At 38.0% G+C, this 27,295-nt stretch overlaps 1 protein-coding gene across 1 annotated transcript in view; it reads left to right on the top strand.

Moving 5' to 3' along the window:
- Positions 1-23,061, top strand: part of LOC139001213 (guanine nucleotide exchange factor subunit RIC1-like) — a 32,860-nt gene extending 9,799 nt beyond the window's left edge. Inside the window, exons 4-17 of the mRNA XM_070402940.1 lie at positions 2,190-2,228; positions 2,535-2,645; positions 3,453-3,542; positions 4,640-4,800; positions 5,742-5,880; positions 8,874-8,990; positions 9,454-10,182; positions 12,431-12,589; positions 12,675-12,811; positions 14,392-14,678; positions 15,515-15,706; positions 18,600-18,777; positions 18,936-19,124; positions 20,999-23,061. Coding sequence (XP_070259041.1) covers positions 2,190-2,228; positions 2,535-2,645; positions 3,453-3,542; positions 4,640-4,800; positions 5,742-5,880; positions 8,874-8,990; positions 9,454-10,182; positions 12,431-12,589; positions 12,675-12,811; positions 14,392-14,678; positions 15,515-15,706; positions 18,600-18,777; positions 18,936-19,124; positions 20,999-21,287 — 2,817 coding nt within the window. The 3' untranslated portion in view covers positions 21,288-23,061. The remainder of the gene's footprint in view (positions 1-2,189; positions 2,229-2,534; positions 2,646-3,452; positions 3,543-4,639; positions 4,801-5,741; positions 5,881-8,873; positions 8,991-9,453; positions 10,183-12,430; positions 12,590-12,674; positions 12,812-14,391; positions 14,679-15,514; positions 15,707-18,599; positions 18,778-18,935; positions 19,125-20,998) is intronic.
- Positions 23,062-27,295: the final 4,234 nt, after the last annotated feature.

Here is a 27,295-nt window from a genome sequence, read left to right as displayed (position 1 = left end):
CAGGTGACTGTTTTCTTCATCAAAAAAAAAAAAAATTTTTTTTGCTTACAGTCCCCTACAAAACTACTTTCCTCTTTTATTTATTTATTTATTTACTTATTTATTTATTTATTTATTTTTTAAATATATTTTTTATTGATTTTACAGATAGGAAGGGAGGGAGATAGTTAGAAACATCGATGAGAGAGAAACATCAATCAGCTGCCTCCTGCACACCTCCTACTGGGGATGTGCCCGCAACCAAGGTACATGCCCTTGACCGGAATTGAACCTGGGACCTTTCAGTCCGCAAGCCGACGCTCTATCCACTGAGCCAAACTGGTTACGGCTCATCTTTTATTTTGCCACCTGTTCATGACCTTAGGTTATCATTATTCTGAACTAATTTCACCCATCAAGTGAGTTTTATTACTGGCCTGAATAGTATGGCATATCCGTTAAGATACAAGTTAAGCATTCTTCAAGCATATATTGTGACACCGTTATCTTTTTTTTTTTAAAATATATTTTATTGATTTTTTTTTTTACAGAGAGAAAGGGAGAGGGATAGAGAGTTAGAAACATCGATGAGAGAGAAACATCGATCAGCTGCCTCCTGCACACCCTCCACTGGGGATGTGCCTGCAACCAAGGCACATGTCCTTGACGAGAATCGAACCTGGGACCCCTCAGTCCGCAAGCCAACGCTCTATCCACTGAGCCAAACCAGTTAGGGCTGACACTGCTATCTTTAATTCCAGCACTGGAGTTAAATTTTTCTAATGTACAAACAGCTAGTAATTTATTTAGAATATAGGTTGGCTTACTAGATAACAAGTGAAGTCTAACGAGTGGTTTTATAAATAAACTTTGTCCATGTTAATGCAGATGTTTTCAGCATATTATTTTTACTTGGTTTTGTTTTATCTTCATATGCAAAGAATCCCACTGGATTGATGACATTTTCTTGGCTTTTTAATTTGGCTTTCTTTTTTTGAATATGTAATACTTTTTCTTTGAGTAAAATGAATATAAATTTAAATAAATTGAAGGTTCTCTTTTTCCAAGATCAGAAGATTCTTTCCTTGTTCTCTCATTTTGTTAATTTTCACCCCTATTCACCACATGCTCATGAAAATGTCTTAATCAGTAGGCTAGTGAAAAACATCACAGTCTCTGTAAAGCTATAATTTACTTAATCTACATTGATAGCTCATAGAGAATTCGTTAAGTTTAAAATTCTTGTTGGAGTGATACAAAGACCCCATGTACACAGATGTAAGACAGACAACATGAGGAGGCATTTTTACTATTTAGGTTGCAGATAAAGAGTCAATATAGGTAATATACTAAAAGTTCTTATAAATGAGTAAGTTGAACACCTCAATAAGAAATGGTAGCTTACACACAATATTACATGTACATGGATGTTTGTTTAGAGATAGAGTAAAAACTACCCAGTGGTTAGCCCTGAGCAATGATATAACAGGAGCATTTCTTTCATAAACATCATTGCTTTTTTATTCAGAAATGAAAAAATATAAAAATAATGAAAACAAAGCTCTTGCAGGGGCTCTAATTTTATTAGGTAAGGTTGTTTTGAGGACAGGTCCGATCAGCAAGCCCAAACTGTAGATAACATCTACAGTCCAGGGGTGGGCAAACTTTTTGACTCGAGGGCCACAATGGGTTCTTAAACTGGACCAGAGGGCCGGAACAAAAGCATGGATGGAGTGTTTGTGTGAACTAATATAAAGTCAAAGGAAACATCATTACATAAAAGGGTATGGTCTTTTTTTTTTTTTTTTAGTTTTATTCATTTCAAACGGGCCGGATCCGGCCCGCGGGCTGTAGTTTGCCCACGGCTGATCTACACAATGCTTGGTGGCCCTGTGGGTGCATCTCTAAAAACCTTTCGTCAGTCTGTGTTTGCTGAGTATTGAATATTTAAAACAAGCAAAAACTGTGTAGAGTCAAAAGATAAAGAAAAGCCTGGTGTCTAGAAACTTAGAATGAAATGACTGAGAGAGAAGATGTGAAATATTGGCTGGTATACAAATGGTAAATGCCAAGTACTCTGCTAGTAATACCCATATTTGGACACTCTTTAAACATTGTATAAGAAAATGAATCTCATATTGTAACGTTAATGCTTTAAGGTTTAAATTCATTTCATAAGTCTTACCAAACTAATGTGTTATTTTCTTTAGATTTCCAGCACCTATCTAGAGACCAATTGGCCTATACGGGTAAGTTATTTTGTTGGTGTTAACTTTCATTGGATAGCATTTGCTATTAAGAGGCATTCTGGGAACTGAGCCTTTCACTAAGTGCATTAATAAAAGTAAAGATTTTAATACTTGATCCTTTTTACATTGTTAGTGTATAACATCTATAATTTACTTAAATGTAAGTTGTATATAAATACATAGATCTTTAAATTTTACATTTCATTTATTAATAGTCAATTTGCCTGGTGCAATGCTAAGCTCTTTATATATAATAACAAATATAGGTTTGTAAAAAAGAGTTTTTAATTATTCTTCTTTAATCAGTTTTCAGCGATTGATAAGCTTGGACAGAATATTGCTGTGGTTGGCAAGTTTGGTTTTGCACATTACTCTTTACTCACCAAAAAATGGAAACTTTTTGGAAACATTACCCAGGTTAGTCTTTTTTAAATTAAAAATTGATTTCTTAAAGTAAAAGAAGACTACAGTATGAAATAACTACAATGTAAATCACTGTTTGCTTATTTAGAAATAAAATCAAATATTAAGTGATGTTGGATTATGTTTGAGTCAATTCTGATAAACTATTTGATACTTGATGATTTTGTGTTGAGATAGTTGGTTTGTCTTTCATTTTCTTTAAGATCAGAGACTATAACTTTTTAACTTGAGGATTTACTTTTACATCCTAGATTGAGTTCATCAGATATCATCAGGATTCATTCCACAAAATTTGAGATCATTTTTCTGCTTGTCTTATGTGCATGTGATATGAATATTTGGGTAGCATACAAATGCAGTTGAATTTTGCATGAACAAATAGGAAATTAATATTTAATATCAGGCACTTTAAGATGCTTTCATATATGTTAGTGCATTGATCCTCATATCAACCCAATGAGAGCACTATTGTTACTTACCATTTTATAGAAGAAATTAGGATTCAGAATCAAGCAGCTGATATATGATAAAGCCAGAATTTAAACGAGGGTCTTTGAATGTGGTAATAATGATGCTGCATTATTCCCATAATTTTGAATGATGTATTTTCTATTGTACAGAAATGTTCATATTTTTCAATAGAATATGAATCAGTAATAAAGGCCCTAGAGTAATGTTTAATTGGGAGTATGAGACTAGAGCAGAAATAACTTCAGCTTTCATTATTTGTTTAGAATATGTTATTAGTGTATTAATGTAATTTTTGGCAGCATAAATAAAGGTAATTTTTTTTCTTTTAAGGAGCAAAATATGATTGTGACAGGGGGCTTAGCCTGGTGGAATGATTTTATTGTCCTTGCATGTTATAACATAAGTGACCGTCAAGAAGAGGTAAGTTTTTTCTCTCAAAAAATAGCATTGTTATATTTTTAAAGATACTAAGCACTATTTTGTTTTATATAAAAGTAATTTATTGGAAAATAAATAAAACTTTATTTTTTAATCAAGAATTAGTTTTTAAATAATGGCATTTTCATTTCAGGTTACAACTTTTTTTCTTTTAAGTATATAATCTAACTAGAGGCTCGGTGCATGAATTCGTGCACGGGTGGGGTCCAGCCAGCCCACCCACCCCAATTGGGGCTAGCTGGCCAGGGGAAGGGGCCGCAGACAGTTGGCTGGCCAGCCTAGCCCCCTGGTTGATCTCCTGGTCAAGGGGACAATTTGCATATTAGCGTTTTATTATATAGGATGTAATGACATTTACACACCAAGAAACAGTCACCAAAGTCGAGATAATAAATATATCCATTACCCCTAACAGTTTCCTTTGGGTTCCTTATAATTTTTCTTTCTGTCCCACATACCCAACTACAATTCCCCATCACCTCATTGTCTGGCAACCTTGTTCTTGATACTTTGAATTAGTTTACATTTTTCTAGAAATGTTTATGAACAGAATCATACTCTTTTTTTGGTCCTCTTTCACTCATAATTATTTTGAGATTCCTCGATGTTGTTGGAGTTTATCAATAGTGTATTCCTTTATCAGGTTACTACTTTAAAAAAAATTTAAAGGGATAATAAGGAGTTCTAGATACTTTTTCTGATGATTTTTATCTGTTAGACATTCTCTATAAAGTTTGTAAATAGTTAAAAAATAAATTAAAAAGAAAAGTTTGTAAAGGTTGTTTATTGATTTGTGTTTATTTTTGAGAAATTGTTTGTCTCCTTAAATCAGGTCTAAATATTCAGATCTAAAAGGAGTATCTAATAGTACAGTCTCAGTTTTGATCACTTCATCTTTTGATTATTTGTAGAATGAGCCTTCTCTGTCAAAATATAAACATTATCCATTTATTATTAATGCTCACATTAGCCTTTTAACTTCTCTTACTTGAAAAACATCAGTAGATAAAGAGCATGGATTTAAGCATCTCCGGTAGGCATCTTGTTTTTCCAGTTTTCTTTATTTCTATTTTCTGCAGCTGAGAGTTTATTTGCGAACATCGAATCTGGACAATGCCTTTGCTCACATCACCAAAGCACAAGCAGAGACCTTACTGCTTAGTGTCTTCCGGGACATGGTGGTAGTGTTTAGAGCTGACTGCTCAATATGCCTTTACAGTATTGAGAAGAAGTCTGAGGGGTAAGTCCAGAGCATGTGACAAGTCACTCTTTGCTCCTGTGTATCATGTTTCCTCTGTAGTTTTTATTTTTTGAAACAGTTACTCTAATTTCATATTTAGTGGGGGATTTTGTTTGTTTTAAAAACAAGGAGTTTTAATTAGTGATATTCATACAGTATTTTTTAGCTACCAAGACAAGTAAATAAATAAATAAGCCTGCATTAACTTCTTCGGGTAATTTTACTGGATTCGTTTGAAAAAAATATCTAGTGTGGGATGGAGTAAACCTTTCAGATACTAATTTTTTCACAACCTTGAAAGCAGTGGTCAGTCACTACCTGAGTATCCGGACACGTGGGGAAAGTTAAGGACTCCACAGCCTGAAGGCACTAGGAGGCATGTCCTCAGCAGATGCACCTTTCCCACTGAGCTGGTGGTTGTGGTCTGGGCAGGAGAAGCGGGCAGTCCTGTTGCTGCTGTGTGTTGCCTGCATTCCTCTTGGCATCTGGTTGGCTTGCAGCGTTTAGATCATGCCTCTCGAGTTTTGTTTTGCTCTCAGGTTTTTTATTTGTTTGTTTCTTTTTTTAAGCAGCCATGAAGTGTGTATTTGGTAAAGTAGCATAGTGATTGAGGAGTAATGTAAAGATAAAAATTAAGAAATCTTACTAGTCTAGATAGAACCTATATCCTTTCTCAACCAACTAAGCTGTTTTTATACATTCTTCCCTAGCTTTTCTTCCCTTTTACATCTTACTTCCTTTCTTTCTCCCTCATCTCCCTGCGGATGACTCAACCTTGTCAGTCTGCTGCTTAAAGGATACTTGGGAAAGAGGGAACAATAGATAGAAGGCATCGGGTCATCCATAGTATGAAAACTAATACTTTTAATAGCGGGGGGTCGGGGGAGCAACCTTGCTAGCATTGTTTTTGAGGTGTGTGGGTTTCTCTTTTGTTGTTACAGTCCAAATACTACTGCTGGTATCCAGGTTCTTCAGGAAGTCTCCATGTCACGCTACATTCCTCACCCTTTCCTGGTAGTATCTGTCACTCTGACATCAGTGAGTACAGAGAATGGAATCACCTTGAAAATGCCACAGCAGGTATCATTCTGTTATGAGCTCTTTAGAATTGTCATCTCAGTATTTAGTTTTTTAAGTTGATATTGGGAACTGTTTATTTGTTCACTAAATAAATACTAAGTGTCTAGTATATGCCTTATGTGTAGATGCTGAGTTACAGTGACAAGCTAAATAAACATGGTTTCTGCTCAATAATAAAGAAGTAATTACATAAGTAATTATAATTGTAAGGTGTATACCAAAAGTAGTACAGGTTACTAAGAGTGTGTAACAAAAACGCGGAGTAGTCTGAACAATCAGAGATTTCTGTACCATTCAGGTGGAGACCTGAAGAACAAGTGATGGTTATCTAAGTAAAGTGTGTGTGTGTGGGGTGGGGGGGGTGGGGGGGGCGGGGAGGCTCAGAGGGGGTGGCGGGCAGTTGAGGCAGAAGGAACAGTAGAGCAAAGACCCGTAGATAAGAGAGAACATGACACGTGCAGGGAATTGGAAGAGTTTCAGAGTGACTGAAGCATGGAATGTCAGGACATGAGTCCTGTTGTTGATAGAGACTTCAGACTTTATCTTAATTTTAAGCTGGATATTACTACATGTAAACTTTATAACATGTACTCTAACTGTAAGGAGGAAATGAACTAGAGTAGGACAAAACAGGATGTAGGGAGATTCTCTGGGAAGCATTGTAATGATCTAGGTGAGTTGCATTTAGTGGCCCAAACTTGGGCAATGACAAAGAAGATGGAAAGAAGTAGCATGGATTTACGTCTGGAGGACTCCCATTAGTTAATGATGAGGGAAGAGGAAGGAGAATGCTATCTTTTATGGTAAAAGCATGTAGTGGTGCCACCAGGACCCAGGTTGCATACCTTCTATTCCAAGGCTCCTTACATTAAACCAATGGTTTCCAAACTTCATATCAATGTGGAACCCATTTTCATAGGAAAATTCCATGTAGATTTGTCATCCCTGTCTGCTCAGTCTGTCTTTTTCTTCCTATTAAGGCACTTTCATGAAACTCCTTTAAAATAAAGATCCCATTTCCTCTGCAAAATATGTCATGGTAACCAGATAGTCATAGTTGATAAGGAAAAGTTCTGTTTTACAGAAGAATTCTAGGTAAAAGATGTGGGAGGAATGTAAGAATTAAAGAGTCGCCCAAGGAAATAACTGATTCAGGCAATGGTTATTAGGTGAAATCAGCAGACGAAAGGTTGGTGGGGGCTTTACAGTGAAAGAATGAGGTGGTCATACCTTAGTCTTAATAAGTCTTATCAGGAAAGTGGGAGAGTGAGGTGTGGCATGCTTCCTGGGTGATGCAACATGAAGAGTTACTACCAAAAACATTGAACCCAAATTGTATAAAGTCATCTTCCATTCACAGGAAATACAGGGAATTTTAGTTTAACACCACAGGAAACAGAATGTAGAAGAGCTAGAATAAGTTAATGACATGGGAGAGAAAAGTATAGTAAGAGGAGACTCATCTAAATAAGACGTTCGAGCCATAACAGGTAATGTAATGCGTAAGTTCATTTGTATCCTGAGTCAGACTGACTATAAAGAGACACTGTTAAAACAAGTAAAGATATTTAAATATGGACTGAGAGATGACACTAAGGAAGAATTGTAAATTTTATTAGATGTGATATTGGCATTATGATTATATAAGCAAACATTCATATATTTTAGAGATGCAGATTAAGTGTATAGGAATAAAATGGCATGCTATCTTTAAAATACTTTGGCAAAATAAATTTTAAAAAAGGGATCGATAGAACAAATACAACAAACTCTTGATAATTGTGGATTAGGATGATTGGAATATGGGGTTCATTATACTATTCTCCGTACTTTTAATTATGTTTGCCATTTTTATATTAGGAAAAAAAGGACTCCTGATATCTCAGATACAATAGGCAATCAGTAGCATGAGTAGTGCTAGGTGCCCTGCTACAGGAGGGCATTTCACAACGAGGAGATATCTAACTTGGTAAAGAGCAGATTGAGTTCGAACTGTATAATAGGAAATAGATGGAATACGTCTTCCACAGAGGGAAGACCAAGATTGCTACAGCAAAGCATGGCTTCATTAATATTAAAGATTTTTAAAAAGCTAGCAGTGAGAACAAGTCAACAGTCAAATGCCTCCCTCATGAGAGGGAGCCCTTATCTCCGAAACCCCAATGAGAATAATCTTTCAGGGATTTGGGGAGGTAAGAGATGGTGTGTAGGGTTCCTTTAGATTTAGGGTTTAAAGGATACAGGTTGTCCCTTCTTTTGGGTTATAGGTTTCTGAAGAGTTCATTAAAATTGCCTGAAAATGCTGTGTGGTCACCTGTTCTTACATATTGTAATATTATCATTAGAAAATGTTGAATGCATGGGTCCAACTGAAGAAAAAAGAATTTGCTTCAGTCCTCTTTTTCTACCCTTTATGTGTAGGATATCAGTAAGCTTTTGTTTTGTGGGGGGTTTTTTTAGTCAAATTACTCTTCCTTTTTACAACTGAAGGTTTGTTACCACCCACTGTTTTTCTCATAATACCCCTAATCTAGACAGATTGTTCTCACTTTCCCAAAAGAATTATTCCAGCCTATCCATGTAATTTACACTTGTTCTTCAATTAGAGTACCAAACCTTTCCCACCTACCCATGTATGTCTTCCTCATCCTTCAAGCCTTCTCTAGCTATGCCACCTATTGAACTCTCTATTGCCACTGAATTGAACTCTCATTTTTATGAACTTCTGAAGGTCTCTTAATTTTTCCAAGATAATTCAGCTCAGCCCTCAATTTTATATTGATTTGCATGTTCATTAATTACATTGTGTTAAGCATTTCCTAGCCTAGTCAGAAATCTTCTTGTACATACCCACAGAGCCTAACAGAATAGCTACACAGGGTACACACTCAATAAATATTGTTGGTCGTTTAAACTGTAAACCTTAGGGATTAGGGAGAAAATGCTGAAAACATACCTAAAATTTAGTGTGGATTCAATTTCTTTTTCTTCAGGCTCGTGATGCAGAGAGCATTATGCTGAATCTTGCAGGGCAGCTCATCATGATGCAGAGAGACCGGTCAGGCCCGCAGATCCGGGAGAAGGACAGTAACCCGAACCAGAGGAAACTGGTAAGTGAATACACATCATCTAGGACGTTAACAATGTATGGCATCAGGATGAGGGAATAAAATAATTTAAGAGGAGAGTATTGTCTTGTGATTTGGACACTGAGAAAGTACGTGAAAATAGCCTTAAGCCTCAGGGAATAAAACAATTTGTAAAGGGTGAAGGATAAGGTCCCGAAATAATAATAAAATGTTCCATACTCCAGATGTTATTGCTTAGGCATTATTTCCAAATTCTAATGGGAAAATAGTATAAACTGGTGAAGTTCATAGGTTTTGGTTTTTAGATTTAAATACACATACTCTGAAAGGCCAGGGGATTATTATTAACTCTAATTCTAAATAAGTTACCGTAATTTTCCTAAAAAGTTGCACTTGCATTTTGAAAGTCTTGGGAAATTAGTGCCTAGGAACTTAACCTACAGATTTAATAGGAAAAAAACCTGATTCTTGTCTCCTTTTCCAGCTGCCATTCTGTCCTCCTGTTGTACTAGCTCAGTCTGTTGAAAATGTATGGACTACATGTCGAGCAAATAAACAAAAGCGGCACCTCCTGGAGGCCCTCTGGCTGAGCTGTGGAGGGGCAGGGATGAAAGTTTGGCTCCCTCTCTTCCCGAGGGACCACCGCAAGCCCCATTCCTTCTTGTCCCAGCGGATCATGCTGCCTTTCCACATCAACATTTACCCGCTGGCGGTTCTGTTTGAAGATGCGTTAGTCCTCGGTGCTGTCAATGACACTGTGCTCTACGACTCTCTGTACACTCGGAGCAGTGCTAGGGAGCAGCTGGAGGTGCTCTTCCCCTTCTGTGTCGTGGAGAGAACCTCGCAGATCTACCTCCACCACATCCTACGTCAGCTGCTGGTCAGGAACCTCGGGGAGCAGGCCTTGCTCCTGGCCCAGTCCTGCTCCGCGTTACCCTACTTCCCTCACGTGCTGGAGCTCATGCTCCATGAAGTGCTGGAAGAGGAAGCTACCTCACGGGAGCCCATTCCCGACCCCCTGCTTCCCACAGTGGCGAAGTTTATCACCGAGTTCCCCCTCTTCCTGCAGACCGTTGTGCATTGTGCCAGGAAGACCGAGTATGCCCTGTGGAACTACCTTTTTGCAGCCGTGGGAAACCCCAAGGACTTGTTTGAGGAATGTTTGATGGCTCAGGATTTGGACACAGCTGCCTCTTACCTTATTATCTTACAGGTAACAGCTCTCTTCTTATAAAGATACAAGAATTAATGATCTTAAACTTCTGGGGAAAAAGAAATGTCCTGTTTTGACACTGTGATTGTGTTTAAGGAATTAATTCAGTCCTGTTTTCTATTCATTTTATATCTTTGCTTTTGAAGAACTTATTTTTATCAAATAGAAAATTTCTTTGAATATTAAAAAGGAACATTGCAGGTTTTTTTAATTTATTTATTTTCAGAGAGAGAAGGGAGACAGAGAGTGAAACATCAATGTGTTGTTCCATTCATTTATGCATTCATTGCTTGATAGTAACATTGCAGAGTTTTAAAAATCCTGTTTGTCCATAATTAGGCCTAAAACAGACTGATGAGTTTATAATACTATTTTGAGTAATACTGAAGAAGTATCATATTATATGTATTATAGTACATACAACATGAATATTACTGGGTTTGTCTGAGCCACCCCAGCATACATAATAGGTGTTTCCTTGTAGTGTGTGCTTGATGCGGGGACTCTGGTTAGAGCCTGGGTCATAGCAGGGCACCTTTTATGAGGCTCCCACAGTGAGTTAAGAGGACTCAGGCCTGCCCAGTAATTACTCTCATTGCAGTTCTTCTCAAAATAATGTGTCCTTTGAGACTCTTGAAAATTTGCTTCACTATATATTTGACAAGGCTGCTTGATAGTTTGTTGTTCCTGTGTGTCTGATGTGGATTTGACAGGCTGCACTAAAGTTTCGATGACTGTAAAGTTCTGTTGCTGATGTAAGAAGCTAACCATAAACCTGGTTTCAGACTGCCTGAGGCAGATTTCCTGTCGACAGTGACAACTGATTGAAACCAGAGATATTTCAGCAGAGGCTGGACGGCCATGAAATTCTGATTCCTTGATTAATCTTAAAGAGCCACAGAATCATAAAAATAGAAACAAATTAATGCAGCTGTTGTTGTTTTTTAGGTCACTCCTTAGACTTTCAGTGATCTCTGAATCAGTGAAATTGGAAACTTTTGTTCTATCAGAATCCCTAAGTTGCTGTGGATTAATTACAGTTAAACTTGTCTATTAGTCACCATTCCATGAAGGTCAGAGTAGGCAGTAAGGTTAAATTTGCGGAAGAGCCCTGGCCGTGTGGGTTAGTTGGTTTCTAGTGTTGTCCCATACACCAAAAGTTTGCAGGTTTGACTCCTGGTCAAGGCACATACTTAACTTAGGTTGCAGGTTCTATCTCCAGTCAGGGCGAGTAGAGGAGGCATCCGATCCATGTCTCTCAAATCGATGTTTTTCTTGCTCTCTCTCGCTCTCTCTCTTTCCCTTCCTCTTTCTCTAAAATCAATAAACATGTTCTTGGGTGAGGATAACAAATAAATAAATTTGTGAAAGAATTATTTAGGATGCTGTTTGTGTAACAGTACTACATACTACTGCCCAAAGCAACGATTTTTAATTCCCGTCCTCAGAAAGCTGTCCCAGGAGACAGACCTGGGCTTTTTGGGAGTCTGGCAAATCTAGATTTTTATTCTTGCTTCAACAAGTTACTTAAGTCAGTTTTCTCATCTGTAAAATAGGAATGACGTACCCATTTTGCCGATTCACTAGGATAGTGGTCGGCAAACCGCGGCTCGCGAGCCACATGTGGCTCTTTGAGTGTGGCTCTTCCACAAAATACCACATGCGGGCGCGCACGTACAGTGTGATTGAAACTTCGTGGCCCATGCGCAGAAGTCGGTTTTTGGCCTGGGCGAGTGTATTTTGAAGAAGTGGCGTTAGAAGAAGTGGGGGTACGTTCGCTGAGGTCGACCCCTCAGATTGAGGATGTTTTTAGCAAAGGCCAGCTTAGGAGTACCCTAATTAAGTTAATAACAATGTACCTACCTATATAGTTTAAGTTTAACAAATTTGGCTCTCAAAAGAAATTTTAATCATTGTACTGTTGATATTTGGCTCTGTTGACTAATGAGTTTGCCGACCACTGGTCTAGGGGCAGTGAAAGAGTGTGTGTGAGGTTTATATAACGCTCTGGCATGTAGTGGGCGTTCAATATTCACAATTTACGTTACGCAGCACAGTATGCACCACAGCTCTTCCTGTCTGATACTTCTAGTGCTCCTTTAATTTCGCTGTTAAATTGTCCCCTGCAGTGTTGCAGCTGCATCTCTCCTCTGGGTTTAGGGAACCATGGAGATAAAGAGTTGCTCATAGTTTCCCAAATTATTTGCAGCATAAAAGGAATGCTTGTCTTCCTTGGTTGTTTTTGTAGAATATGGAAGTCCCAGCAGTAAGCAGGCAACATGCCACCCTTCTGTTCAACACAGCCCTAGAGCAAGGCAAGTGGGACTTATGTCGGCACATGATTCGATTTCTTAAAGCCATTGGCTCTGGAGAATCTGAGACACCTCCATCCACACCTACAGCTCAGGTTAGTTGCAAATTGGGCAGCTTCTCTGGGCATATACCCGTGTGGCATCCCCTCTAACCTCACTGCACATTGTGTGCACTTGCAGGAACCCAGTTCAAGCGGAGGATTTGAGTTCTTCAGGAATCGCAGCATCAGTTTGTCCCAGTCAGCTGACAACGTACCTGCTAGTAAATTCAGCTTACAGAAAACACTAAGTATGCCATCTGGGCCTTCGGGAAAAAGGTAAAAGGATGAAAAGCCATTATGCTTTTAGGGCATTGAGTGACATTGCATTTCAGGGCATTTGTAAAGTCAGATCTCATGAAAACAACTACTTGATCTACTTGCACTTCCTTTTGCAATTCTCAGAAAACTTGCCTTTCTTCTTCCTCCAAAGTTCACTTCTACAGTTTTCTGCCCCTTGTATTAGAGGTCTCAATATATCTGTTCGGAATGTAATTAACTTTAAATTACTTGATTATAGGATAAAAAGGAAGATAATAAAGCTGCAGGTAATCCAAAAGTCTTCTTACAGTCAACAGTTTTATCCTCCTTTCTAACTGTACTACTTGACAAAAAAAAAAAAAATTCAGTCCTCATATGCTTGATTGTCCTGTGACTCTGATTGGAGAGATCATTAAAACAGTGGGAGAGCAACAAGGAAGTACATCTGGAGATGGGAACCTCCATCCCCCGTGGGTGGGCTGTTGCTTCTGAGAGGTCAGCTGTGGACTCACACTGAACATTATAAAATAGAATTTCCCCGTTTGTGAGGTCCATGATTCCTTCTTGTGTTGCACGTTCTTGTCTCCTATTTTTTTCTTTTCCCTAATCCTTTCATATTGTTCGTATTGTGTCTGCAGTGCCTGGCACATAGAGCTTACTGAACTTTTTTTATTGTGATGTTTAACTGCTTTTTCTTATCACAGCCATTAATATCACCCCCACTTGCAACATACACACAATCTTGGGCTATATACACGTGAAATGCAACCTATAAACAATTGTCAGGCAAACAGAAGCTTCTCAGCCATACCCTGAATTTAAATACGAACGCAGACTCAGTGCTCACTATGTGCTAAGCATGGTTCTGGCATTTACACGTGTAGGTCTTTAATTCTCTCAACAACTGCTAAGGGTACATAAGGGTAGGTACTGTTGTTACCCACACGATTCAGGTGAAGAAACAGAGTCCAGAACATAAACTTGGTTATGTTCACACAACTAATGAGTGCAGAGCTGAGACTTGAGTCCAGGCCGCCTGCTCCAGGGCTGCCTCTCATGGAAGCACCACATACCGTTACAGACCAGGTGGGCACACCAGCCCCCACAGGTAAGGGAAGATAGACTGGATTTAGTGAAATTGTTAATTTTTTTAAATTATTTTTTTATTTGTATTTTTTAAGTTGTCTACATAACTCACATTACAAGACTTCATTTCACCTTTCTTCTCATTAGTTTCTATGATCTGATTTCCTCCCCTCTTTTCCTTGGTCTTTAAATTAAATATAGCATTTATGTCCTCCCTGTCTTTCCTTCAAGCAGTTACCACCTCTTGCCTGGTTTGGCTTTGCCTCCTGTTTTCTCCTATTCCATGTATTCATTCTACAATTACGCTGTAAAAGCCTGCTGAGTTCCAGGCATTGTTCAGCGGGTTGTGGTATCACAAGGAGGAGAAGACCTAATATTTTATTCTCCTCTTCAATCAGAATTAGATCTTGGATCTCTCACCTCCCTATCAGCGCACTCATGCTACTACGTAAAAGTATGTGAAGCCTTCCAGTAAAGGTTTTTCTGTAGCTTCCTTGTGTTCCCACTTACAGATGGAGTAAAGACAGCGACTGTGCAGAGAACATGTATATTGACATGATGCTCTGGAGACATGCTCGGCGTCTCTTAGAAGAAGTTCGGCTCAAGGACCTGGGTTGCTTTGCAGCCCAGTTGGGCTTTGAACTCATTAGTTGGCTCTGCAAGGAGCGTGCCCGAGCTGCCCGGGTGGACAACTTTGTGATAGCCCTGAAGAGACTCCACAAAGATTTCCTGTGGCCACTTCCCATCATCCCAGCCTCTTCTCTCAGTTCTCCTTTCAAGAACGGCAAACTCCGAACAGGTAGTGCAAGCTTGTGTCAAGGTACAGGCGAGTGTGTTTTACTCCAGGAACTTAGACATTTTGCAGTTAGTTGATATTCAAAGAAGTCTTTTCATTCCAAACTCAGAAAGAGATAAAAGCCGAGTTTTTGTACATCAGTCAGATCATCCACCATTTTGATCAAGGATGTGAATAAAGTAGAACCTATGTCTCAGAGACTGACCTTGAAGTCCAATGTATAAATATAGTTATCTCACATTATCAAGTTGAGAATTGACTGAATATAGAACTACCACACTTACTATGGGAAGGAGTTTTGGAATTGGTTAATCAAAATAAGCTAAATTGTTCCTTAACTGACAGCTCATTCCAGAGAAATGGTAAAAATGCATCTTTGAGAGCCCATCTCCTAAAGTAGGAGGGGACAAAGTGAAACTGCATTTTGGTGAAAGAAAAGTTAAAAGATAAGGTTTTTTAGTTCAGGTCTTTTTAAGGAAGACTGTTCTAATTGTCACTTAAGAAAATTGAAACAAAAGCCTTTAATTATGGCATTTGGAAACTTCATGTCATCTTAGAACCAAGGAAAATCACATCAAAGATGAACAGAATAAAATTTTGCCTAGTTCTAGTAAGATGTGATGATGTTAGATGACTCCTGGGTGGCATTACCTAGTCAGTCCATTTTGTTACAGCCCCCAGCCCTGGTTTATGGGCGGGGGATGCAGTGTAGGACAGTTATTGGCTTTTAACTTCTAATATTGAGCGAGTTCGGGAAGAGAAGCTGAAAGGACTGAATTGGAAATGGCAGTGTGTGCATCTTGAATTTCCATTTTCTTGTTTTTGGGCCTGCCTTGCAGTGGGAGAGCAGCTGTTAAAATCTCAATCAGCTGACCGTTTCTTAAACCTTGAGATAGATGCTGGCCTCTCTAATGTCCAGCGAAGTCAGAGCTGGCTCAGCAACATTGGCCCTACCCACCATGAGATAGACACAGCCTCATCCCAGGGACCACAAATGCAAGACGCCTTCCTGTCACCTTTATCTAACAGAGGTGAGTGTCACTTTAAGGCCTAGCTCTTCCTCAGTTCCTTTGGGAGGGAGTTGAGGTGCTGCAGCACTTCAGAGAGAGAGCTTCATTCTTCTTTGAAGAGGCTTCCTTGAGGATTACCCATTAGCATCTGCCGGGTAGGTGAGGGTCGCTAGAACAAGGCCAATTGGCCTTGGCTATAGGCCACCATATTTATTTTAGGTAAAATGAAATAGGCAAAATCTTATTACAAATCAGCACTAATTGAACTTTTGCAATAGATTTTAATGTACAGAAACACTGACTTTGAATCTCATGTAAGCAGAATGTTATCTATTCCCAAATAAGAATTCCATTTTTCTCATAAGTATACCTGTATCATAAAAAATTGTACTCACTTATCTTTCTTTTTCGTTTATTTTAAAATGTGGACATTTTCTTTTTTTCTTTTAACTTCCTACATAATATCCTTATTTTTGCCTCTTAGACTTTAAACCCTAAAATATTTACTATCTTGCCCTTTACCAAAATATGTATGCCAACCTCTGCTCTTAAAGTAATGGGTAAGGCCTGGCCGGTGTGCCTCAGCAATTGAGCGTCAACCCAGAAACTAAGAGGTCACCAGTTTGATTCCCTGTCAAGGCAAATGCCCAAGTTGTGGGCTCAATCCCCAGTAGGGGACATGCAGGAGGCAGCCAATCAATGATTCTCTCTCACCATTGATGTTTCTATCTCTCCCTCTCCCTTTCTCTCTAAAAATCAGTAAAGGAAAAATTAAAGAAAGAAATGGGTAAGATAAAATTTGAGGAATTTTTTAAGTGATTTATGTTGCTTAGGTTTATATAATTAGGAGCAACTAGTAGTAACTAATCTGATTTTCTGCAGTTTTCTTAATGGCCAGGTATTCACCTGTCATCACTATAAGCTGCTGCTATGTGGGTAGGCTTATTTTTTCTTCAAGTGTGGTAGAATACATAAAAAATTTACCTTCTTAACCATTTTTAAGTATGCAGTTCAGTAGTATTTATAATTCCCATTCACATTGTTCTACCAGTATCCAGAACTCTTTCATCTTACAAACTAAAACCCTATACCTATTCATAACAACTTCCCATTCCTCACTCCCCAACTACTGGCAAATACCATTCTATTTTATATCTCTATGAATTTCACTACCTTAGATACCTCATGTAAATGGAATCATGCAGTATTTGTCTTTTTGTAATTGGCTTATTTCACTCAGCATAACATTCTCAAAGTTCATCCCTGTTGTAGCATGCATGAGAACTTCCTGTAATATCTCAGGTAGAGTAATATTTCATTGTATGTATATACCACATTTTGTTTATCCATCCATATATTTGGGTTGCTTCCACCTTTGATTATTATGAATAATATTGTAGTGAACATGAAAGTATATATCTCTTTGACACTGTTTTCAATTCTTTGGGGTATATATCCAAAAGTGGGATTGCCAGATCATATGGTAATTCTGTTTTTAATTTTAATTTTTTTTTGAGGAACCATCATATTTCCATAGCAGCTATACCATTTTACATTCCCACCAATGTTGACAAGGGTGTTGAGGTTTCTATACATCCTTGCCCACACTTATTTGCTGTTTTTTTTTTTAAATATTAGCCATCCTAATGGACATGAGGTGGTACCATTGCTCTTTTTTTTAAATCCTTGCCTGAGGATATTTTTCCATTGATTTTTTTTGGGGGGGGAGAGTGGGAGAGAGAGGAAAAGACCGAGAGAAACAGCCATGTGAGAGAAATACATCGATTGGTTGCCTCCTGCACACGCCCCCTGGCCAGGGAGGAGCCTGCAAATGAGGTAGGTACGTGCTCTTGACCTGAATCAAACCCAGGACGCTCTAACTGTCCAGGGCCCATTGCTTTTTTTTTTTTTAAAGAAACTTTTTAGAGATCATTTCAGACATAAAGGTTGAGATAATGGATCCACGTATCCATCACCCAGCTTCAATTACCAACTCATGACCAAATTTGTTTCATCCACTTTTGGTATTTTTTTAACCAAATCCAAAACATATATTTTGTGAATATTACAGTATTTATCTCTAAAAGGACTCTTTAAAAATTAGCCATAATACCATATCATCCTTCTAAAATTTTAACCCATCAAATATCCAGTAAGCTTTCAGAGTCCAATTATTTCTAATTCATAATTGTCTTTTATGGCTTGGCTCAAGGTCTAAATAAGGTTGATAGATTGTGATTGTTATGTTTTTAATTCTCTTTTTAGTGATTATTCCCGTCCCCATCTTTTTTTTTTCTTCCTACTTATTCATTGAAGAAACTTGCTTCATGGATTTCCCCATAATGTGGATTTTGGTGATTACATCTTGATGATTTAGTTTGTTTCCTCTGTTTTTCTTGCCAATTGGTCATTGAATCTAAAGACTTACCAGATTATAGTTCTTTTTTTTAATAGGTAGTAGCATGTTTTTCCATGTGAAGGCACATAATGCCTGGTACCTCTCTAATGGCTTTTTTTTAAAAATTCACGTTTTTATTGACTTCAGAGGGAGGGAGAGGGAGAGAGATGGAAACATCAATGATGAAAGAGAATCATTGATTGGTTGTCTCCTGCACACCCTTCAATGGGGATTGAGCCCACAACTCAGGTATGTGCCCTGGTCAGGAATCAAACCATGACCTCATGGTTCATAGGTCAGTGTTCAACCACTGAGCCACACTGGCCAAGCTCTAATGGCTTTTTAAAAAATACCTACTACTGTTAATCTAGCTTGGGAATTTTAGCAATGGATTTATGTTTTAGTTTCAAACTCTTCAAGAGAAATCAACATCTAAGAAACAGCCAATATTTAAAACTAAAGTTAAAACATTTTCCACATGAAGTTAGTTTATAACTTTTGGCACTTCTCCATCAGGCGATGAATGCAGTATTGGTTCAGCCACAGACTTGACTGAGAGCAGCTCCATGGTGGATGGGGACTGGACAGTGGTGGACGAAAGCTTCTCCACGCTCAGCTTAACGCAGTCAGAGCTAGAGCACATCTCCATGGAGTTGGCCAGTAAAGGGCCTCACAAATCCCAGGTCCAGCTGCGGTGAGTGTCTCGGCCTCTGAACGCACAGAATCCCTACTTGGGATATTTGGGCAAATAAGGTGCAGGGGCTCCTTTCCTGGTAGATTGCCCTTCTGACATCTAGATTGTTCTTAGCTGCATATTTCCTTCTCAGTTACTCTGTTTCTGTTTCTGTACAGGTATTTGCTACACATCTTCATGGAGGCAGGATGTCTGGACTGGTGCATTGTCATAGGCTTGATTCTTAGAGAATCCTCAATAATCAACCAGATTTTGGTGATTATACAGACGACAGAGGTAGATGGAGAGATGTTACAGAACATAAAGACAGGGCTGCATGCGGTGGACCGTTGGGCCTCTGCAGACTGGTAAGTGCTGGTTTCTGTCAGCTTGTTTCTCTGCTGTTCATTGGTGAACCCTGTCCTTTCCCATTAAGGCTTAGCTCTGGTTCACTTATTTAGAGATTTTAGGTTGGTCAATATAAAAAATGCTTTAATATGTTCATTTTAAGGCTGTGTTCTTTAGTTACTGTTCTGTACCAAACATTTAGATGAGTGATGTCCAGTGAGATAGCTGGTCGTTTTAAAATGGAATGCATATCACTGACTTAAAATTGATGCAGCACAAATGTTTTTTTGTTTGTTTTTGTTTTTCTTTATTAAGATATTACACATGTGTCCTTATCCCCCCATTGCTCCCCCCCCCCCCCCCCCACACACACACACACACTCATGCCCTCACACCCCTGGTGTCTGTGTCCATTGGTTAGGCTTATATGCATGCATACAAGTCCTTTGGTTGCTCTCTCCCCCTTACCCCCACCCTCCACTACCTTCCCTCTGACGTTTGACCATCTGATCGATGCTTCTCTGTCTCTGGATCTGTTTTTGTTCATCAGTTTACATTGTTCATTATATTCCACAAATGAGTGAGATCATGTGATATTTATCTTTTTCTGACTGGCTTATGAATTAAGACTGGAACTTAAGGTTTGTGGTTCTGTGGAATTAAATAATCTAAAAATTTTTACTTGAAAAAAATAAAAACTTAGTCTGTATGAATTTAACAAATTCCATGGCAGTTACTAGCAAACCAAATTAAGAGTAGTGGATGGCCTGGCCAGTGTGCCTCAGTGGTTGAGCATCAACCCATGAACAAAGAGGTCACCACTTTGATTCCAGATCAGGGCACATGCCCGGGCTGCCAGCTGGATCCCCAGGAAGGGGCATGCAGAAGGCAGCTGATCTATGTTTCTCTCTCATCAATGTTTCTATCTCCCTGTCCCTCTCCCTTCTACAAATCAATAAAAGCATATTTTAAAAAAAATAGTAGTGGATGCTAATAAAACTCTATTAGGACATATAGAATAAAGGACACTTTAGTTTAAAAAAAAAAGTAGTGGATAGAAGTTAGGCGCCTGGGGTTCTAGCCCTTACTCACCAATTATGTGTGGATTTGGGGGCTTCCCTTTCTTGGATCTAGTTTTCCTTAATTGGAAAATTCATTCAGGTTCTCTGAAAGTTCTTTTTCAGGTATGAAATCCTGTTGGTCCTTACACTGTGCAACATGATTTTTAATTGTAGTGCTAGATAATTTGCTCCTAGTGCTCAGAAATTTAAGACTCATGCTAATGCTATGCTGGCCAGGGCACCTAAGAAACCTTCCCTTCCTACCTCCCTGTGCTGCCTCCTCTCCCCTCATAATCAATCACTGACCTTACTGTATCTGTGTTTAGTAGGAATTTTTCTATAACACTGTAATGCCCGGCCAGTGTAGCTCAGAGGTTGAGCATCAACCTATGAACCAGGAGGTCATGGTTCGATTCCCTATCAGGGCACATTCCCGGGTTGCGAGCTTGATCCCCAGTGGGGGGCATGTAGGAGGCAGCCAATCAATGATTCTTTCTCATCATTATGTTTCTATCTCTCCCTTTCTCTCTGAAATCAATAGAAAAAGTATATTTGCATATATAAAAGGCTAATATGCAAAGTGTCCCCTCAGGAGTTCGACCAGGAGTTCAACCACTCGCTATAACGTGCACTGACCACTAGGGGGCGGCACAGAATGAAGGAAGGCCCCGGCCAACAGCCGGAACGCCCTGATCTATCCTAATCACGGGCCAGGCCTAGAGATCCTATCCGTGCACGAATTTCGTGCACTGGGCCTCTAGTATATATATATAACACTCTGTGGAGCCTTTTGAATATGGCAGATGAACTAATTTCCTCTTTCCTTTACTTAGTCCTGGATATAAGCCATTTTTGAACATCATTAAGCCACAACTACAGAAGCTCAGTGAGATAACAGAAGAGCAGGTCCATCCTGAAGCCTTCCAGCCAGTAACTGTGGGTAAGACTCCTGAACAGACTAGTCCCCGGGCAGAGGAGAGCAGGAGCTCCTCAGGCCATGGAAGCATCCCCCAGGGCGAGGTCGGAGGTAGCGGTATGGTCAGCGGGAAAGAGGAGAACACAACCCGCGCAGAGGAGGAGGAAACTTTTCAGGATGGGACTTACGACTGTTGTGTGTCCTAACAACGGTGAGGTGCCGTCACCACGGCAGTATTAATTAGCAGCGTGCGTGCAACTGAGGACACTGTGACCTCATTGGATGATTTAACCAGGGAGCTCAGCTCAGAGACTCTGGTAAGGTATTAAATTTTAACTAACTCTTCTCTAAGAAATCTCCTTGACTCCAGAAAAATATGATATCAGAATAAATCATCTTTCATAAAATAAAAAAAAAGCTTTGGTGGAAAGTAATAAAGAATACTGTACAGATGTACATGAGAATATTTTGGTTTTATTCTTAAGATTGGTAGCTCTTAAACCATAGGGATTGTTTTGCCCCAAATGAGCTTGCTTTTTCACTACATATAGCTTCTTACGTTTTCTGGTTCAGCGTGTGTCCAGACTGCTTTTTTAAAAATAAATGCTCATGTGCTTGCTGTAGCTTGTCAGGTACCTGAGCTACCTGGAATGCCCTAGATTGAGAGCAGTGGACTCTGACTGGGCCTCCTGAGCAGATGTCTGCCCTGGCACAGCACATGCCAGTCCTGAATGATGGGAGTGCTATACCTGTGAGGCAGTGTGCCAGCTGCATTCCTGCTGGACCGGAGGTCGGAGGGGTTCTTGTCTAATTATGTGTTAGATACCACTAAACTATTTTGTATCAAGAATTTTATCTTTTTGTGAATACTCTTGTATAAATATACTCAAAGGCACTGTTCATATTTTTAGGGCTTGTATTATTAATAATTTGTATGGTTTTATGCTGGATTCTGCATGGCCATTTATAGTCACTCTTGGAATAAAGACAGGGCTTGCTCTTCTTTCCAAATATGAGCAATCTTCATAGAGGAAGACAGGTTTATTATTGGCTTGGTCATAAAATAACAGAAATGGTCACACCAATCATGAAATGAAACAGGTTTTGTGCAAATTAATGTAGTTTCTTATTTATTGCTTTTGTAAATTGAGTAAAAATGGAGTTTTATGTAAATATACTGAATCCTGTATTATCACGGCTAACTAAAAATTAGTATGTAAAGAATGCATTCTTCATTGTAATTTTTAAAATATTTTATGTATTTCTAGATATGACTTAATTTTAGTTTTCATACATTATGAAAACTGCATACTCCTTAATTGCTTCAGATTAAACACATACCCAGTGTATGTACTTCTAATTACCTTATAACAGTATTAATTTAGATAGCTTGTTTGTATTGTGCAATTTGAACAAAGGAATGCAATGTTATTTTTTACAAAAACAAACTTGTTTATTTTTATAATAACAATGTATTTCATGTGGACCAAATTCATACCACTATGTAAAACAGCCTCTCTCCTCTTAGCGCAATTAGAGTTTAGAAATAAAACTTGGTCCTCTGTCCTTGTTTTTAAAAGTAAGTGGCTAGATTTAGTTGTCCTAGCCAAGTTCCCTTTGATGGGAAACTCAAGACTATTTTGAAATTGCTTAGTTCAGAATTCATCAGACTGTTTTAAATTATTGGGTTTGGTAATTTACTATCATTTACTTTTTACAAGTGCAATAATTTCACATACAGAAACTCCTGAATGGGTGGAATATGTGATTATTGGTACCTGACCTGGTCCTTCTGGTGCTACTTTTATTTAAGCCTTTGTTTTAAACCACCTTTCCCTGAATCTTAAGATAGAACTGTTTCCCAGGTGAGTACATCATGAGCCCAGCAAAAAACTAAACTGAAATTTCTTCTGCCCTAGTCCACTAGGAGAAGACCTAGCATTACTTTTGTGCTTGGTGTGAATATTCCGTCAATAAAAATGATTTACCATTTAAACAGCTGTCATCTTTTCAAATATCCTAATGTGCTGCTGGGTTCATCTTCCACTGTCCCAAGCAGGCGTCAATAAGAGCTATATTCCTGGGGTTAATGCCATAAATGAGTTCTCTAGAAAATACTTGTTTTTCAACTAATAGGAATGGGTGGCTCCAAGGCAAAAAAAAAAAAAAAAAGACAAATTTATAGGCAATTTCTCTAGTAATTTGTTAATACAATTTTTTTTTATATTTTATTAATTTTTTACAGAGAGTAAGGGAGAGAGATAGTCAGAAACATCGATGAGAGAGAAACATCGATCAGCCGCCTCCTGCACACCCCCTACTGGGGATGTGCCCGCAGCCAAGGTACATGCCCTTGACCGGAATCGAACCTGGGACCCTTCAGTCCGCAGGCCGACGCTCCATCCACTGAGCCAAACCGGTTTCGGCTGTTAATACAATTTAATATTTAAAAACTCAATCTTTTTTTGCCTTGTTTGGTTCACGTATCAACTGTTTAAGCCATATTTTTAACCAGTGAATTTATTCAGTATAACTATTTGAGGTTTAAATGATTTGCTAATAAGAAGTCATTTGGGGATATAGAGTCAACCTTTGCTTGAATTAAAGTTGCTGCTACTTCTGTAATGTGTACTTTACTTGGTAAAGGGCCATAAAACCATTACATTAACTTTTGTTTGTTCACCATCTCAGGATAACAGCAAAAAGTATATGTATTAAAAGCCACATAAATATTCTTTTGATCATATAATTCCACCTCTTAGAATTTTTCTTACGAAATAACTTGGAAATTCAGCAGACTTAATATTTATTTATATGCAGAATTATTTAGGATAGGAGCCTCAAGAGTTGGTGGCATCCTAGATGCTTGACAATGCAAGATTGGAACAAATGATTCATGTTGATGGCATGGAAAATGTTTTAAACTACCATGAAAAATGATACAAAATCATACATACCATATGATTCCCACCAAGCAAAACTTTATATACAAAAGTGTAGAGGACACCAGGCATCATCTCTAATAGGTGAGGTTAACAATTTGATTTTTACTTTTTACTGTTGTCCTTTATTCCTAAATCTGCTGTGTCTACGGATTTGCCTATTCTGGACATTTCATATAAATGGAATAATGTTATATGTGGCTTTTTCTGTCTGGCTTCTTTCAAAGAGCATGATGTTCATCTTTGTATCAATGCTTCATTCCTTTTCAAGGCTGGATAATACTCTATTTTATAGACATACTATATTTATTTATCTAGTTATTTAAGGAATTGGGTGGTTTCCACGTTTTGACTATCATGAATAATGCTACTATGAACATTCATGTACAAGTAAGTTCTGTGTGGACATGTTTTCAGTTCTGTCTAGGAGTGGAAATGCTGAGTCATGTGATGTGAGTTAATTCTTTGAGGAAATGCCTAACCATATTCCCAGAGTGCCTGGGCTATTTTTTTTCAATTCCCATTAGCAGTGGAGGAGGGCTCCGGTCTACACTTGTTAGTGTTGTATTTTTGGTTATAGCCATCTGCGTTAATATAATTAAGTGGTGGTATCTCATTATAGATTTGCATCTCCCTTATGACTGTCTTTTCATGATTATTAGTCATTTGTGTATCTTTGGATAAAAAAGTTCACATCCTTTGCTCACTTCATATTTGGGTCATTTATCTTTCTATTGTTGATTTGCAAGAGTTTTTATATCTTTTGGATACTAGATGCTTATCAGATACATGTTTCATTCCCCCATTATCCAAAAGTAGCGTGTTCCTGCTTTTTGAAAGTTTGTGCTGTGGCACTTGGCTTTTTTGAAAGATGTATGTTAGTACGGTAACAGCTTTTTTCAAAAAAGTGAAAATCCTCTCATTTCTTTCAGTTAGCAACAGCAGGTACTAATGCCAATGTTTTCTTCTAAGGGTTTCATGATTTTAGTTTCCACGTGTTAGTCTTTGATCTATTTGAGTTCATTTTATTTATGTCCTATGAAGTGAGGGGGTCTAACTTTGTTCTTTTATATGTGAAGATTCAGTGTCCCAGAACCATTTACTGAAGTTTTTCTCCCATTGTCAAAACTCATTAGACTATGAGTAAGTGTATGGGTCTATTTCTGGCTGATTGCACTACACTGATCTGTGTCTGTTTCTGCTAGTACCACACTGTCTTGATTACTGTTGCTACTTTGTAGGAAGTTTTGAAAGTGTGAGTCCTAAGTTTTTCTCAAGAATGTTTTGGCTATTCTGGGTCCCTTGCAGGATCAGTTTGTCAAGTTATGTGTGTGCACACACAAAAAGCAGCTGGGATTTGATATGAACTCAATCTATAGATCAATTTGGAGAATATTGCCATCTTAATATTAAGCCTGTCGGTCTTAGGACATGTCTTTAATTCCTTTCAGCGATGTTTTATATAGTTTAGCATTATAAAAATCTTGTACTTTTGTAAGCTTATTCCTAAGTATTTTGTTGTTTTCCATGCTATTGCAAATAGAATTACTCTTTGTTAGTATGTTGAAATTAGATCCTAAAACACTGCTGGATTCATTAGTTAACTGTAATAGTTTTTGTGGCTTCCATAGGGTTTTCTTTAAAGATCATGTCATCTGCAGCTAATCTGGATGCCTCTTGCTAGAACCTCCAGCACAGTATTCAACAGAAGTGAGTAGTGTACATCTTTGTCTTCTTTCTGAACTTAGGTGGAAAGCATTATATTCAGTCTTTAATCACAAGTTACTTTCTTTTCATAAATGATTTTTATTAGGTTGAGGAAGTTCCCATCTATTATTAGTTTGTTATTTTTCATCATGAAAAGGTGTTAGGCTTTGTCAATATTTACCAAATAATTGGTCATCTATTGAGATGATTATATGGTAGTTGTCCTTTATTTTATGAATATGGTATATTGCATTTTTCAGGTATTAAACCAACTTTGCATTCTTGGGATAAATAAAAGTATCAACATGTTATATTTTTACAAATCAAATAATGTAGTGTCAAAAATATATATTGATGTACTTCCAAATTGGCTAGGCTTTTTAAATAAAGAGGTATTAAGTGCATTTTTGCTCTATTGGCCATAAATTTCTGTAAACTGTATTAGGAATGTCATTCTGCTCTTACACCTTGTACTGAACTGTTTTGAGTAGTGATGCCCTTTTCTTGTGTGGAGATTAGAATGAGCTCTATCCAACAAAATACCATTTTCATTAGCCCTTCAGTGATTTCCTTTGCCAATAGATATGATTTAAAACTGCTAAATATGCTGAAACTCAACATTTACCAAGTAGTTGGTCATTAATTTCTGTGAAATTCAGATGCACAGCCTCATTCCACAGCCAAAAGGATTCCAACTGAAGTAAACTAACATTTCCATCTTGAGTTCTTTGCTCACGTGGCCCATTAAAATAGCAGTTATAACCACAGGAACCATCTAGGCCAGTGGTCACCCACCTCACAGACCACCGGTTAGTGACCGCTGATCTAGGCCTTTTAACAGCTATTAAAAAGAACTTTAAAAAAATTTCACATATGAGGATACAGAATACAATAAAGATATATTTTTTCTATTTTAATATACTAACTAGTATATTAAAGTTTATTTCAGTAACATTGTAAGGCAACAATTAATTCTCAAGTGAAACCAGTGAAAAGTAAGGGACAGACATAATCATTTTTTCTGTAACTTCCTGAGTCAGCAAGCTGGGTTATGGCCCCCTCGGCAACATTTTAAGAATCCTAGCATGCTGGAAACAGATACTTCATGCAACAATAATTTTTTTCAGGACAACACAGTAGATTTTAAGAAATAATTCCTTCGAAATCACATTTACACTTTCCCTGAATGTGCTCCTTACATTTAAATTCTGTAGGAAATCATGTATTTTAGAATTTGCAAAGACTTTTTTTAAAAGGTTATTCAAATGATCAGATACTTAAAATTCTTTAATTTCAGAGGGCTTCTGATTTAACAGTGGTGTGCTTATTAATAGAGCCATGAATATTGGAATTATTTAACCATTTCTGCCATTAAATCAATATCCCAGAAGATTAAGCATGCCCAGAGATTTGTTACCAACCTTGCATAATATGGAAGCTTTATAATACTAAAGAAAGCCTAAAAACATAATTGTTTACATATAAAGGTACAATTCAAGGGCAAAAAGAAAACCATGATTGTTACTGAAAAAAGGAGTAACAACATCCTTCCCAAAGGAAACTAA

This window comes from Myotis yumanensis, unplaced genomic scaffold (assembly GCF_028538775.1).
Source record: "Myotis yumanensis isolate MYYU_CA2020_CCGP unplaced genomic scaffold, mMyoYum1.0.hap1 SCAF_179, whole genome shotgun sequence".
In the NCBI taxonomy this organism is placed as follows: Eukaryota; Metazoa; Chordata; class Mammalia; order Chiroptera; family Vespertilionidae; genus Myotis; species Myotis yumanensis.
This window is presented reverse-complemented; position numbering and strand designations above follow the sequence as displayed.